This window comes from Bos indicus, chromosome 22 (assembly GCF_029378745.1).
Source record: "Bos indicus isolate NIAB-ARS_2022 breed Sahiwal x Tharparkar chromosome 22, NIAB-ARS_B.indTharparkar_mat_pri_1.0, whole genome shotgun sequence".
Lineage (NCBI taxonomy): Eukaryota > Metazoa > Chordata > Mammalia > Artiodactyla > Bovidae > Bos > Bos indicus.
The window spans coordinates 52,911,454-52,927,159 of record NC_091781.1 but is presented as its reverse complement, the minus strand read 5'-3'; the positions used below and the strand labels follow the sequence as shown (position 1 = coordinate 52,927,159).

General features: G+C 44.5%; 1 protein-coding gene across 1 annotated transcript in view; it reads right to left on the bottom strand.

The window, feature by feature from the left end:
* Positions 1-4,830: 4,830 nt before the first annotated feature.
* Positions 4,831-15,706, bottom strand: part of LTF (lactotransferrin) — a 33,365-nt gene continuing 22,489 nt past the window's right edge. The window contains exons 13-17 of the mRNA XM_019984976.2: positions 14,857-14,998; positions 10,032-10,099; positions 7,927-8,111; positions 6,607-6,796; positions 4,831-5,050 (exon numbers count right to left, since the gene is read on the bottom strand). Of these exons, the coding sequence (XP_019840535.2) occupies positions 5,016-5,050; positions 6,607-6,796; positions 7,927-8,111; positions 10,032-10,099; positions 14,857-14,998 (620 nt within the window). The 3' untranslated portion in view covers positions 4,831-5,015. The remainder of the gene's footprint in view (positions 5,051-6,606; positions 6,797-7,926; positions 8,112-10,031; positions 10,100-14,856; positions 14,999-15,706) is intronic.

Sequence of the window (15,706 nt, the reverse complement as noted above, 5' to 3'; positions counted from 1 at the left end):
CAGCACCAACTTGTAATTAGAGGATTGGATCTTTCAGCTCTACTTCCCAACCTCCAGGGATGGCAGAGTGGCTGAATAATCACCAGAGGTAAATGGCTTAATCAATTGTGTGTATGTTACAAAACTTCCATACAAACCCTATACTACGGGGTTCAGGGAGCTTCTTGGTTAGTGAACACATTCATGTGCTGGAAGAGAGGCACACCCCAACTCCACAGGGACAGAAAATCCTATGCTCTAGGCCCTTCCAGTCCTTAGCCTATGTACCTCTTTATCTGGCTATTCTGTATCTTTTATATGCTCCTTTAACATAAATAGGTAACAATAAGTAAAGTGTTCCCCTGAATTCTATGAGTCATTATAGCAAATTATCAAACGTAAGGAGGAAGTTGTGGGAATCCTTGGTTTATAGCCAAGTTGGTCAAATGTATATGTAACCTGGGAACCCACTACTTGTGATTGGCATCTGAAGGAAGAGGGCAGTCTGGTGGGCCTGGGCCTTTAACCTGTGGTGAACTCTAAGTGGTTAGTGTCAGACTTGAAATGACTTACAGGAAACCCACAGTTGGTGTCCACAGAGAATTAGATAATTGTTTGGTGTAAGAAACCCACATATTTAGTATCCAAAATGGTTTGAGTAGACACATGCATACAGAACAGACTTGTGGTTGCGAATGGCAAGGGTGTGGTGGCAGGGATGAATTGCGAGTATGGGATTAGCAGATATAAACTGTTATCTATAGAATGGATAAACAACAAGGCCCTACTGTATAGCACAAGGAACTATATTCAAACTCCTTTGATAAACCATAATGGAAAAATTTTGTAAAATAATGTACATATATATATAACTGAATCACTTCGCTGTACAATAGAAATTGACACATCATAAATCAACTATATTTCAATATAAAAAAGTGTTGTCAGTAGACAAAACAGTTTCTCTTTACACACACAATGTAAATTTTAAAAAAATGTTTTCAGTAGACAGTTTCTTTTTATTACCAGTTCATATCCAGCATGTCAAAAATAAACAAAAAGTGAACTTCAAATGTCACTATGAATTGTGGATTATTTTGTTATCAAATTAGATGACAAAGCACTGTATTTATTACACAGTGAAACTGTCATTGTGCTAAAAGAATACAACATGTGTTGATATCTCCAGTCTAAGCATTCATTGCACTATTCCAAACTCAGAGGGAAAAAAAAATGATTAGGAAATTTAGAAATTTTAAAGTGAAATATCTCATCACAACAGAATTTCTTCAAGGGAATTCCCTGGCAATTCAGTGGTTAGAACTTGGCTCCTTCACTGCTATGGGCCGAGAATCAATTCCTGGTCAAGGAATTAAGCTCCAACAAGCTGTACAGTCCAGCCAAAACCAAAAAAAGAAAAAAAAAAATTTTTGTTCAGAACAAAAAATGAGGCTACAAGCAAAGTAAGTTTCTAAATAGCTCCCTTGTTAACCAAGCAAGAAAAGCCTTTTAACTATGTTGAATTAAAGAAATCGTTTGATTGCAACTGCAAACAAATGTGTCCAGAGAAAATTAACTTATTTAAGACTGGTAGGGCTTCCCGGGTAGCTCAGTGGTAAAGAATCCGCCTGCCAGTGTAGAGGACACAGATTCAATCCCTCATCTGGGAAGCTCCCACATGCCACAGAGTAACTAAACCTGTGCACCACAAGTACTGAGCCTGTACTCTAGAGCCAGGGAACTGCAACTTCTGAAGTTCTCATGCCCTAGAGCCTGTGATCTACAACGGATGAGGCCACCACAATGAGAAGCCCAAACACTGCAACTAGTGAAAAGCCCATGCAGCAACTAAGACTCAGCACAGCCAAAAATAAATAAATATTTAAAAAAAAAAAAAAAAAAAAAGACTGTTAATGTTTCATTGACAATTCTTGCTTACAGAGTTGAAGACATTGGGACCAATATCAATGGTCAAAACACAAGGCAGATGGTTCTGAATGGCTTTCCTTGGCTTTTGATGAGTAAACAGATGTTACAGACGCTGCATTGTCTTTCTGAGGAATTAGTGGTGTTTGAAGTGAGTAAATAATTAGCCTCCGTGAATAGGCTGCATGGTTAACTATAGACAAGAATATTTTCCAAAAAACTGAGGAAACACTAATTCAGTACAATCTGAAGTGGAATGTGCTAAAATGTATTACAATTGATGGTCATTAATATCTATGTCAGGCAGAAAAAAGCTTAGAGTGGGAACCATGCAGAATGCAAGGCCATGAGCTTTCCTAGAAGATTTTAAGGAACTTGGGGGTTTCAGAAAGTAAAACCAGGGACACCAAATAGAGTTCACACTCAATTCAGGGTTAGAGTGAAAGGATATGAGACCAAAGACCCCTCCCCCATACACACACAGTGATGCTATGACCTCCTGACTTGTTTTGGGGTGATGAAATAATGGAAATTATATGGCCTCTCCCAGGAGGAAGCTTTAAGAGTTATTGTGTCATGCCTCCAACTCTTTTATTTTCCCCTGTTTAAAAGCCAACATTCCCTAGGTGGGAGCTGATGGTTCAGCCTGGGTCTCAGAATAAAGAGATGAACAACAGAGTCTCTGATGACTCACGACAGGCATGAATGTGACCCATGACCCATGAATGTGGCTTTGTTATGTAAGGCACTGGGATGTTGATATAACTTAGCATGAGCTAATGGATACAGGGGCTGCCCTGATAGCTCAGTTGGTAAAGAATCTGCCTGCAATGCAGGAGATCTCAGTTCGATTCCTGGGTTGGGAAGATCCCCTGGAGAAGGGAAAAGCTGCCCACTCCAGTATTCTGGCCTGGAGAATTCCATGGACTATAGTCCATGGAGTCACAAGAGTCAGACGTGACTGAGCATCAATGGATACAGTGATGTTAGACTTTGAAACTTTATTTCAGCCAGAAAAGGAGATTTCATGGGCCTTTCATTCCACTTAAGTTATCTACTGATGCCCACGAGCCCTGGAGTCCATGCTCCACAAGAGAAGCCACTGCAGCAAGAAGCCTGTCACAACAACTAGAGAAAAGTCCTTCCAGAAACAAAGACCCAGTACAACGGACAGCATAATAAGAATAAATTTTAAAGACAAATTTTTAGAAATCTTAAAGGCAGAGAAAGGAAGGAGGAGGAGCAGTAAGGAAGATCAGGAAACAGGGCTTCAAGGAACACGTGGTCCACAGGATCGGAGATGTAAGGGGCTCGGGGGAAGAGATGGGAACCCTACTAAGCTTCTGTCTTATTTCAGAATTCTTACTCACTTCAAGGGAGTGAATAGGTTAGAATCAAATTACAGTGAGGTGAAGAGAGAATGACCCAACCACCCACCCGACTTGCTGAAGGAAATGAAGGCAGCCCCCTCTGACCACACTTGAAAAAGCTTGGCTGAGAAAAGTAGGAATAAACCGATGACTAGAGGTTAACTGGAGAATGAGGGCCAATAAAGCCAAGGGATAAATGCACAGTTATGCACAGGTAGTTTCCCCTTGTACCTCAGTGTACCTGGGGATTGGTTCCAAGACAAACCCAAGGATGCTCAAGTCCCTTATGTAAAATGATGTAGTATTTGCATACAACCTACGCATATCCCCCTGTACATGTTATCTTTTTTTTTTCCTCCTATACATTTTAACCAGTCCATTCTAAAGGAGATCAGCCCTGGGATTTCTTTGGAAGGAATGATGCTAAAGCTGAAACTCCAGGACTTTGGCCACCTCATGCGAAGAGTTGACTCATTGGAAAAGACTCTGATGCTGGAAGGGATTGGGGGCAGGAGGAGAAGGGGACAACAGAGGATGAGATGGCTGGATGGTATCACTGACTCAATGGACATGAGTCTGAGTGAACTCCGGGAGTTGATGATGGACAGGGAGGCCTGGCATGCTGCGATTCATGGGGTCGCAAAGAGTCAGACATGACTGAGTGACTGAACTGAACTGAACTGATACATTTTGAATCACCTCTAGGCCACTTATAACATCTAATACAATGTAAACGATATGTAAATAGTTGGCTGCTGCTGCTGCTGCTAAGTCGCTTCAGTCGTGTCCGACACTGTGCGACCCCATAGACGGCAGCCCACCAGGCTCCCCCGTCCCTGGGATTCTCCAGGCAAGAACACTGGAGTCGGTTGCCATTTCCTTCTCTAATGCGTGAAAGTGAAAAGTGAAAGTGAAGTCACTCAGTCGTGTCCGACTCTTAGTGACCCCACGGACTGCAGCCTACCAGGCTCCTCTGTCCATGGGATTTTCCAGGCAAGAGTACTGGAGTGGGGTGCCATTGCCTTCTCATGGCAAATTCAAGTTTTGCATTCTAGAACTTTGTGAAATTTTTCAAATATTTTCAGTCCTCTGTTGGTTGAATTCAAGGGTGTGTAACCCAGGGACATGGAGGGCCCAATGTATTCCACATTTTCCCCTGCTTGTCTATATTTGTACATTTATTACACCTGATGCTATTTACTCAAAATACCAAATATTCATAAACTTTTTGGCACCCACTTTCTTCCACTAATCACTTGATTCCTACTCTCTATTTCTTCCCCACCTTAGAAACAAACATATATGCACATACACACTCCAACATACACTTACACAGACAGCTATGTAACTGACCAACCAGGTGCCCTAGAGGAAAATAGTTCCTTGGCCTGACCTTAGATTCCAGACCATCAGACACCAAACACAAAACTGCAGGAAAGTGGGAGGCGGGTGCAACCTGGAAAACAGGGAAGGAAAGGTTCCACTGGGCAGATATTTGGTCAGACACGATTTCAGTATGACATTTGAGAGAAGATAATTGGCATTTTATAGGGAATGAAAATCAACAGCATTTCTAATTTTATTTCTTGCTAAAATGACAGCAGGGAATTGTAAATACTGATGAGCTTGGCAAAAATCCGACTTCAGGAAGGGAGAGGAAGGTCCCTCGCGCCTGGAGATTGGGGCTGAGAGCAGGGAGGAGCTGAGGCCCAGGGAGGCAGGCTAGCTTCTTTGCAGGCTTTACCTCGTCAGGAAGGCGCAGGCTTCCAGAAGCGCTGTGGGACACAACGAAGCCAGAGATTCAGAAAAGGATTCCTTTTTTTTTTTTCTTGGAATCAATACATCAATCAAAGAAGACACTAAAACAGACTTCCCTCTGCCCTTCTTCCCCACTGTAGGTCAAAGCTTGCCATCCCCATACTTCCCAGTGACTCCTCCTGCTAAGAGCCGCAGGGCCCAAGGGAGCACACAGAAGCTCAGGTCTTCATTGAGCTTCGAGATTTCCTGCTCTGGCCTGAGTAACACGACCCCCACCCACTTGTCTCCAGGTGAACCAGCTGTCACACTCTCAAGTTCACATGGGCCTCAAATTTCTTTTGCGAGCAACTGATCATCTTCGTGCAAATCTGCCTGCAATAGTGTCTACCTACTCACTCACTCATTCATCCATGAATCCCTCCTGAGCACCTGCTTCGTACAAGTCTATGTTAAGTGCTGGGGATTCAGCACAGACAGAGGAGCCCTGCCCTCCAGAGGCGCAGTCCTGAGCGGGCTGCTCTGAGAGTAGCCCTGCAGTGGGGTTTCTAAGTGTAGCCCTAGATCCACCTGCATCACAATTCCCCGAGATATATGTGGATACAGCAGGGTTTCCCAGCCTTGGCGCTACTGACATTTGGGGCTGGGGAATTCTTCATTGTGAAGGCTGTTCTGTGCTTTGTTTAGAAGCATCCCTGCTTCTACCCACAGATGCCAGCAGCACCCCCACCCCAAGTTATCAGAATTAAAAACACTTCCTGGCATTGCCAAATGCCTCAGGGGCAAAATCACCCTCGGCTGAAAACCACTGATGTAGAGATTCCCAGCCTTCCCCTCCCCCTGGACCGCCACACAAGCCGCACCAATGCCTCCAACTCCCCTGGGCAGGGACCAGGAACGGGAACCTGGGTGACTCCAGTGCACAGAGGAGGTAGAACTCACTAAGATTTGGGAAGTATTGCCGGAGCCTTACAACACTCTGCTATGTCTTCTAGACGTTTTAAAATTGTTGTCAATACATTCTCCTGGCTAAAATGGTTTTTGAGAATTTATATTCTCTATGGTTACTGTTTATGGTAACTTGCCTAGAAATCAGAATTTGCCGTTTCTCAATATACACGTATATACATGTGTACATACGTTTATATGCATTGGCAGGCAGGTTCTTTACCACTAGCACCACCTGGGAATCCCATGTATATACATACATACATATATTTATGTACATAGATATATTTACATGCATAAATATATTTATAATTGCGATCAGCATTATAAAAATTTAGCATATTATCTACTGCTTTATTTTATTCTCTAATTCTTTCACTTTATCAATGACAGCATAATTTCCTGAGGTATTTGTTATTCAGTTGCTCAGTCATGTCCAACTCTTTGCAACCCCATGGACTGCAGCACGCCAGGCCTCCCTGTCCTTCACCATCTCCATCTCTGAGGTGCAGAGACATTGTATTGCCTTAACGTTTTTAAACCCACATCACCCCTAAAATGTTTGACCCTCCAACTTTGACCTTCATGCAAGACGCTTTCTCAGTGATGTTATTTATATTCCACTTACGGGAGGTTGAGCATTTTTTCAGGTTGGCAATGGCCGTGACATACTCTGTCCCCAAATATTCTTCATACGTTGGTCTGCCTCCAAGTTTGGCCAGACACTCAGTGTTGTCATTGAACAGAAGGTTTTTGGTTTCAGATTTGAACAAACAAAACTTGTCCGGGCAGTTTTTTCCATTTTTCCCAAACAGAGCCTATGTCAGAAGGGCAGACAGTAAGAGACCAGCTGAGGAAAAGAGGAGAGATTATGGACTTGGGAGGCAATCTCTGCTGTGCAGGATCAGCTGCAGGAAGACCGTGGGGCAAAAGGAGCTGAGTTCTAGAATCGATCTACTGCCCTGGCTGAGCCTTCCCCTGCGCTGTGTCCCCCTGCTCCAGGCCCCAGGCCAGTGCCCAGGAGCCTCAACACTTCTGATCTCACCTCCCACCATCTTGCCTTGCTTCTTAAATCTGTGGCCTCCGCCCTCAGAACTTCTTATGAGTGACTAGGTACCAGATGAGGAGTTTGAGATCCGTCCTCAAGGTTAATCACCTCTAACATTCTAATAGGCCAGCTCTCCCAGAGGGGCAGTCTGCATGGGAAATCCTCTCTGCCACAGACCAGGTCATTGCCTTGGGCGGGTCACCCAGCCTCCCCTGACCATGGTTCCTCCTTTGTGCCCAGGGCTCCTCCAGAGGTGAGCTGCAAGGACCAAGCACCTTCATGGTGGCAGACCTCTTATCAGCACCTGTGACTATGCATAGTGGGAGCTCCAGACATGCTAGTAATGGGGCCTATTTTTACATCCTAGGGTCACTGTCTTTAGAGCACATCTGAAAAAAAACATGCTGTTTTAACACAGAACTAGACAAGCTAATAGAAAAATTCCAGACTTTAAGGAAATTATAGGATTTCTTTCAAATGTCTTCACATAGATAGCCTTAAATCTATAGAGGTTCTGGGTCAGCTGTTTTTAGAGATTACAAATGCAGGGGCCTTGTCAGAGAACATTGCCCAGCCAGCCCAGGCTCTGGAGACATCAGCAGAAGAAACTCAACTCTCTACCTGGCTATGAAAGGAAGGCTCAGTCGCCTCCCTCATTTGCCAGAAGAACAACAGGAGGCTCAAGGAGAGACAGCCTCTCCTGGCTGGGCAGTGAGCACACGTCCAGGGGCCTGAGACTCGGGGCAGCCCCACAGTGTGGACAAATACTGTCATCTCCAGCTTCAAGCGGGGGCACGAGGAAGAATGGCTGGAGATAAGCGGATCCGCTGAGCTCTGTGGTTGCTCACCTGAGGGGAGCCCCTGCAGGTAAGCACAGGCAGGAGGCCCTGTGATCCTTACCTGCTGGTGGAGCAGCACCTGTTTCACGTGTGCTGCCCTATCGCTCCGAGACACCACAGCGTGATTCGGGGCCACCGCCAGGTGGCAGCTCTGAGCCTCCGTCACAGGCTTCCTGGTGCCATCGAGGCAGAGCAACCTGAAGTCCTCACGATTCAAGTTCTTAGCCCAGTCTGCAGTGCTCTCTCCTGGAGACAGAGAGAAGGCTGCATCAGCCACGGCTGCCCGGCTGAGTCAAAGCCTCCTTTCTGGGGCTGTGACCACCCACCGGCCTCTTGAAATGCACACACGTGAAGGAGAACAAATAAAGCTCCTCAAGTTATACAGACTTCAAACGTATCAAATACCAGTGCTCACGATGGAGTCTTACTCAGCAACAAGAAGAAGCCAAGTTCTAACACATGCTACCACGCGGATGAAAACATGATGCAAAATAAGACAAGCCAATCACAGAAGACCACTTATCATAGGATTCCATTTCTGTGAAATGCCCACAATAGGTAAGACAGAAAGTGAATTGGTGGTTGCCAGCTCTGGGGGTGTGGGGAAGGGACTGCTAACGGGGCAGAGCTTTTTTAAGGGTTTTGTGAACACTCTCCAATTGGATTTTGTTGGCAACTGCACCACTCTGCGAATGTGCTGGAGATCACTGAATCAGACAGTCCGAATGGGTGGATTTTACAGTATGTAAATTGTATCTCCACAAAGCTGTTACATTGGAATGTGTATTATAAAAATATGGAAAATCCGTATTTTCCAGCAAGTTCCAGAAATAGAAGTGCTGGTTTGTGTTCAAGAAGAAATTGTTTCCTTTCATACTCCAACGCTCTTAATGTAACTAGAAGAAGGATAGGAACTTCTCTTATGGGTTTATCAAATATATTTAAATCAATTTCAATAAAATACAGTTGCAAAATCCCAGAGAAACATAAAACTATACTCATCTGAGCCCTGGAGATCACTTAGATTCAAGGTTCCTGAATTCGAAATGCAGTTGTGTGCATGCCCGCCTGTGTGTATGCAAATCGCCTGTGTGTATGCAAATACGGCTTCCTGGTCACACAGCTGCTTCTCTCCTTTTGTCCTCTCCCCTCAAGAAAATACTTCCTCCAACCTCTTGGCTTTGTCTATTCGATACTCAGATCATCCCAAAATTTACATGTCTGGCCTCAGTCGCTCTCCCCAGGGACTTGAGGAAGCAGCGGCTAGGACTGTGGCTGTCACTGAAGGAGGGAGGTGGAAAGTTGAGGCAGGTCCTTCTCCAGGGGAGGAAGTGGTAGTTCCCTCTGGGTGGGGAGGCTGATGGGAGGTGAGCACAGAGGTGCAGTTTAGAAGGTAGCAAACTGCTGAGTCTTGAAGTTATCATTATTATTTCCACCAGAGGTCAGAAGAGAGAGTGGCTAGTTCTCTACTGGCTGGTGGATCTTCCCTTGATCATCCGCCTGTGATTTTGCCCTCATTCACTCCCCAAGAAGTCTCCCCACTGACAGTTCACAGGGGCTGAATGAAGCCTTCTACTTCCTTTTTAAAAAGGGGAAACTTTTACTTGCATATGTTCAATTTTTTTTTTTTTTAAGTATCATTCACTTTCAACTTCCAATTGGCTGAGACAGGCAGATAGTGTGCTTCTGTGGCTCAGAATCAAGGTCACCTCTGGAACTGACTGAGCCCCATTGCAACCATTGCCAAAAGCCCACCTGATCCTTACTGACCAGTTTCCTGACCCCGTATTATTAACAGGAAAAAATGCCTACCCCGGTACTCACTCTCTAGCGCCCTAACCAATCACCTAATGCCACCCTTCCAGCAGCAATTTTCGTCTCGAGGTTATAAAAGTTGGCTACTAACCCAGGAAAGAGTCAGTTCTCCCTTGAGCCTAGTTGCTGTTCCAACAGCATTTGGTCAACTATCCCTGGTCAGGAGGTCGGCCCGCTGTGCCTGCAGACCCTCGTTATCTCTGCTCCTTGTTCTTATAAAGTCACTCCTTGCTGAAATACTTTGTGTCAGGAAATTCTTTTCCAACCCGCGCTGGGACTGCCACAACAGTAGGCTCTGTTGTGACGGCAAGGATCGTGCTCTGAAGGGGAAAGGAAAACACCTTTACCTACCATTCGTGTTCTCCCAGACTGTGTCGTTTTTCACAAAGGCAACGTCCCCAACGTCCTCAGCCAGGCACCTAAATTGTTCCAGAGAATCAAAACATTGCCAGAGAGGAAAAACTATTAGAATTTTCATAGCTATTTATAATACACATTCCAAAAACTGAAACATGGAAGCAAATAGAAAAAAGAAAGACAAATATGTCCAGGAACTTTAGAGTTTAAAATAGTAGCTCAAAGACTTCTGAGTACCTTCCCTCCTTGTAAAATGCCAATAACATGGCACGAATGAGATTTTCTTTTTTTTAAGCCACAAATCCATGAGTGAGAGGAAGGCAAGAGGGAAAGAGGGAAGATAATAATGTCATTTGGAAGTCAGAGATCAAATAGGTGAGCAGTAACTGACCCAACAGAGTAAAGAAAACTGTGACATAAATTGGACGCCCAAGTGTCCAACTTGGGTGGGGGACACCCAAGGAGAAAGCTGATGTGCACAGCAGAACTCCAGAAAAACTCAACATTTAGAAGTACGAGGTACCATGAAAGTAGCTGAGAACAGGAGGACTAAATAGAGCCTATATACATGCAGTGTAAATACACATGTGCAACCAATGGATTAAAAGAAGACCCACATATATAACCTCTTGAAGTTTCAGAACACTGGAGGGAGATTGAAAAATAATTTTTACAACTATTGCTTATTTCTTTTATTTTTTAAAATCAAAAACTTTTCAAGAAAATAACTTTCAAAGCATTTTACATTGGGTGAAACCCCGAACTCATTTTTCCTAGAGAGTATTTTTCATTCATTGTTTAATCTCTGAAATTTAGAGATAAATATGCATCCAATATGTCTGATTTATTTACTCTTCAAAAAAATATTCTTTGTGTAGATCTGTTTACTAAAACATCTCATGAGCTTTCTAAAACTTCTCTCTCAGAATCAGGAAGCCAAAAATAAACTGCTAAAAACTTAAAAACAATTTTCTTTTCAAGAAGAAAAAAATGTCATATACAAAGAATTAGGGAAGCAATGGCAACCCACTCCAGTACTCTTGCCTGGAAAATCCCATGGACAGAAGAGCCTCGTGAGCTGCAGTCCATGGGGTCACTAGGAGTCGAACACGACTGAGCATCTTCACTTTCACTTTTCACTTTCATGCATTGGAGAAGGACATGGCAACCCACTCCAGTGTTCTTTCGTGGAGAATCCCAGGGCCGGGGGAGCCTGGTGGGCTGCCGTCTATGGGGTCCTACAGAGTTGGACACGACTGAATCAACTTAGCAGCAGCAGCAGCAGCAGGAATCAAAAACCGCTATCAGCTTTCTCATCGGAAACTTTAGATTTAGAAGACAATAGATTGATGCTCTTAAATTTCTGAATTTGCTTATTTTCTTTCTATGTTACATTCTGCATAATTTTTTCATATACTTTCCACATCACTACTTCTCTTTTTAGCTACGTTTAATCTGCTAAATTGGTCAGCTGCACAGCTAACTTCAATCGCTGTACTTTTTTTCCTTTCTAGAAGTTCTATTTATTCCTTTTAAGAACACTAACCTGCTGCTTCTTCTGTTTTCCACTTCTGGCAACTTCTTCCCTGTGTGTTGGTTTAGCATTGCTATAGTTACTGCTTGTACTGTGTCTGGCTCATTATTATTCAAATCGTATTTCTGAGCAGTCTTTGGGGCCTAACCTGAAGATTCTGTCTTCCAGACAGGTTCCTAGAGGAGTGATCTCGCTAGTCTAGGGTCACTTTTTTTGGAATTATGAGTTGAGAATTTCTGAACCATCCTAAGAGACATAAGTTGGAGCTACAAATTCATGTAAGAGCTGGCCCATGGTTTCACTTTTTCAGGGATGGTGTGTATTTTCCTCAGCATCTAGGCAACTTGAAGCCCTATGGGAGTGGAGGGGAAGCTACCTCTCGTCCACTCCTACCCTAAAGGTGTATGCAACCTCTGAGTGTAAGTTTGTCTCAGGACAAAGTGGCTCCACTTAGCTCCCTGAGTCCCTATTTGCCTTAGATTTTAGTCTAATAATCCCTTGTTACTTTGTCAGTTATTCAATGCTCTTAGGAACATGTCTGTGTGTGTGTTTGTGCTGAATCCAACACTCTTCCTTGTTTTTCGTGGGACTGTTGATTAAACCAGTTAATGCTGCCATTTCCCAGATGTGGAAATCCTGCCAGAATTCCTAGGAACATTTTTTCTAGGCTACATTTACTTATTCAAACGATAAATCCCTTCAAGAGTGGGCTAAAGATGTTTTTAAACATGTAAATACTCAAAAACCAGCAACTCCTACTCACTCTTTCTCAAGAAGATATGTTCTGTCACAACAAAATCAAGAAAGCGAAAGCTGCAGGATCCAAAAAACAAGTCCTTTAACAGGAAGTAAGACAATGGAAAATCCCAGAATGATGATTCAGAGGAATCTCAGGACCACAGATGTTCGGGGGGCCTAGAAAGGGCCAATCTAGACTGGGAAGGAGGGTGGAAACTTCAGATGCTACATTCGCAGGTAAATGATGAACCTGGGGCAGCACCCAGTCTGTTTATGCACAGGATATTAGGAGATTTGTGCTACGAGTGCAAGGTTTGGGGATGAATGAGTGATTTTTTAAAAGCAGTATAGAAAGTTAAGCAAAGTTTAATAAGACACTTATCAACTCCAGAGTAAACTAAAACTTTGTACAGTAAGGGAAATATAATCATATTATATCACATATTTAATATGAGACTAATATTTGCATATTCATAATAAAGTAAACCCTAAATACGGAGAAGGCAATGGCACCCCACTCCAGTACTCTTGCCTGGAAAATCCCATGGATGGAGGAGCCTGGTGGGCTGCAGTCCATGGGGTCGCTAAGAGTCGGACACGACTGAGCGACTTCACTTTCACTTTTCCCTTTCATGCATTGGAGAAGGAAATGGCAACCCACTCCATGTTCTTGCCTGGAGAATCCCAGGGACGGGGGAGCCTGGTGGGCTGCCATCTATGGGGTCGCACAGTGTCGGACACAACTGAAGTGACTTAGCAGCAGCAAATACTTCATACTCTTGTTGGATACTAAAAGGAGGTGAAGCCTGTGGTTACGAGTGGAAGAGGCACAGGAGCAGTAACAGAGGCTAGGTTTTCTTCTTTCATAATAAAAAGTCAGCAGAAAATGGCTGGCATTTAAAAATTGAGAACCAGCAATATATGAGGATGTTAGAAACAGAGAGATGAACAGAACTTCCAGTTCCAACTTTCGAGTTGAGCAAAAGACAAAGCATTTCCTTCTAGTATAAATAGGAATTCTAAAGTGTATGTGTTTTCAGTGAAATAGTGCCTTACATAGGTTTGAAAAGGAAAACCTCATGGTTTTTTATCAGACAAGTTGTCTGTTCAGTATTTCTGAGTGGAATCACATCACAACTCTTCCATGTGCAAAAACCTAGCCCCTTAAAATTTTTTGTACATTCATGAAATATTTAATAAGTCACTCAGAGTATAACAAAAGCTACTTTTATATCATCCCATCACTGGAGTGAGGGCTACTGAGTTTACGTTAAAAAAAATTCCAAGACCAGTTTGAGCAGTGTTTCTCAGGTACATGACGCCACCTAGTGGTGAAATATATTCCTGGCGAAAAGAGAAAAAATAACGGATAGGGGAGAACTCTGCCCTTCAAACCCCTAATGGTATCACTCAGAAGTAACAACTGCATGAATGGGATTGAAAAAACGAGGGCTGTGAAAAGATACTGTAATTCACTAAGTGTTTATAATTTGTGATTTCTGAGAACACTTTTGGTTTATTTTTCACTGCTGCTAAGTCGCTTCAGTCGTGTCTGACTCTGTGCGACCCCATAGACAGCAGCCCAACAGGCTCCCCCGTCCCTGGGATTCTCCAGGCAAGAACATTGGAGTGGGTTGCCATTTCCTTCTCCAATGCATGAAAGTGAAAAGTGAAAGTGAAGTCACTCAGTCATGCCTGACTCTTAGCGACCCCATGGACTGCAGCCCACCAGGCTCCTCCATCCATGGGATTTTCCAGGCAGGAGTACTGCAGTGGGGTGCCATTGCCTTGGAGAATAACTCTGCAACACTCTCTCTCTCTGCCATTTCTAAGGCCAAAATCAAAGAGAGCAGAAAAACGTGAGACATAACTACCTAGGCTGCGGGAGAAGGTGGCGCCTACGGGAAAGAGAATCTTCCCCATAAAACTGAGTTCCCGAAAGGACTTATACCTCAACCTCTCCCTCTCTGATTCTGAACATGCCACTGAGGTCCACTGAGATCAACCTTGGTTCCAGGACACAGGAAGGGGTCCAGCAGAGCTGAGGTCAGACAGCCCCGGGGTCAGTCTGATGGTGGGTGTTGTGGGAGGAGCCCTCCCCAGCCCGCCCATCAGCTGATCCCCAGGCTGCCCCCGACAGACCACATCGGGCCCCTTAGCAATGCAGTGCCAAAGACTTGCGGGCACAGCAGGGCGAAGGAGAGGGTGGGACGAACTGAGAGAGAAGCTCTGAAATGTAAACATCACCACGTGTGAAACAGAGAGTCGCTGTACCAGGCAGGGAGCTCAACTTGGTGCTCAGCGATATACAGCGGTGTTCCAGGGGGCAGGGGGCAGCGAGGGAGGCCATGTGCGTATACTTCTGGTACTTACGGCTGATTTTCTATGGCAGAAGCCAACACAACATTGTTAAGCAGTCATCCTCCAATTCAAAATAAAGGAAATATATTTTACAAAGAGGAAAAAAAAAATGAAATGTGATGTGCCAAGATCCTGGAGGCTGAGGGCCAGGGCCCTGTCCTGATGAAGCCTGGCCACAGCACTCACCTGAAAGCCCCGGTATAGCCATAGTACTTCTCCTTAGAGTTGGGCACACACTTGTCCAGGCCCTGGTCATCGCCAGCACACAAGGCACAGAGTCTGGATTTCGGGTCAGCCCCAGGGGCACAGCTCTGACTAAAGAATTCATCTGCAGAGAAGAAACATGGGGAGCCAGCTCTTCCTACCTGTGTTAAGATTAAGTGGTCTCTGCCTAACAGGTGACAGATGTGGCTTGGTCTGACCAAGGCAGACAGAACACAGTCATTATAACACATAGTAACAAGTTACCACCAACCTGTGCACCAACAGGATTCAGCAAAACTTGAGACTATAGGCAACCTGACTGGGGCTGGAGAAGAGGGTCTATGACTGTACAAAGGGTTCCATCCTCGCAGCCTAGAGCAGGGGACTCAGCCTGATGAACTCCATGGCCATTGTATCAGAAGCTGCAAAATGTTCAGGTTGTGCTCTCCCCTTTTCCTCAGTAATAGGAACCCTGCTTTTTACCAGGGCACCTGGTACCCAGTAAAACAGAGATAAGTCTTATCAAACTGCAGCCAGTAAGCCATGTGGCCAGGCACTCACTCCTGAAATATGAGCGGGAGTATTGGGGGCCAGTGTCCTAACATTTCAAAAGACAGTTGGCACACATGTTCTGCCCCTTCTCCTTCCCTTCCTTCATTCTGTATGTGGAAAGCAGAAGTGCGGGCTGGACCGCCAAATGTGACATGAGCCGTGAGTGACCTTGAGCATGGAAGTCACATACGTGTCAAAACAGCCAGATATTTGAAAGCCAGGTCCCTGATACCATGTTGCTGTCCTGTCAGCTCTGGACAAGCCACCTTTGGGCTTCACT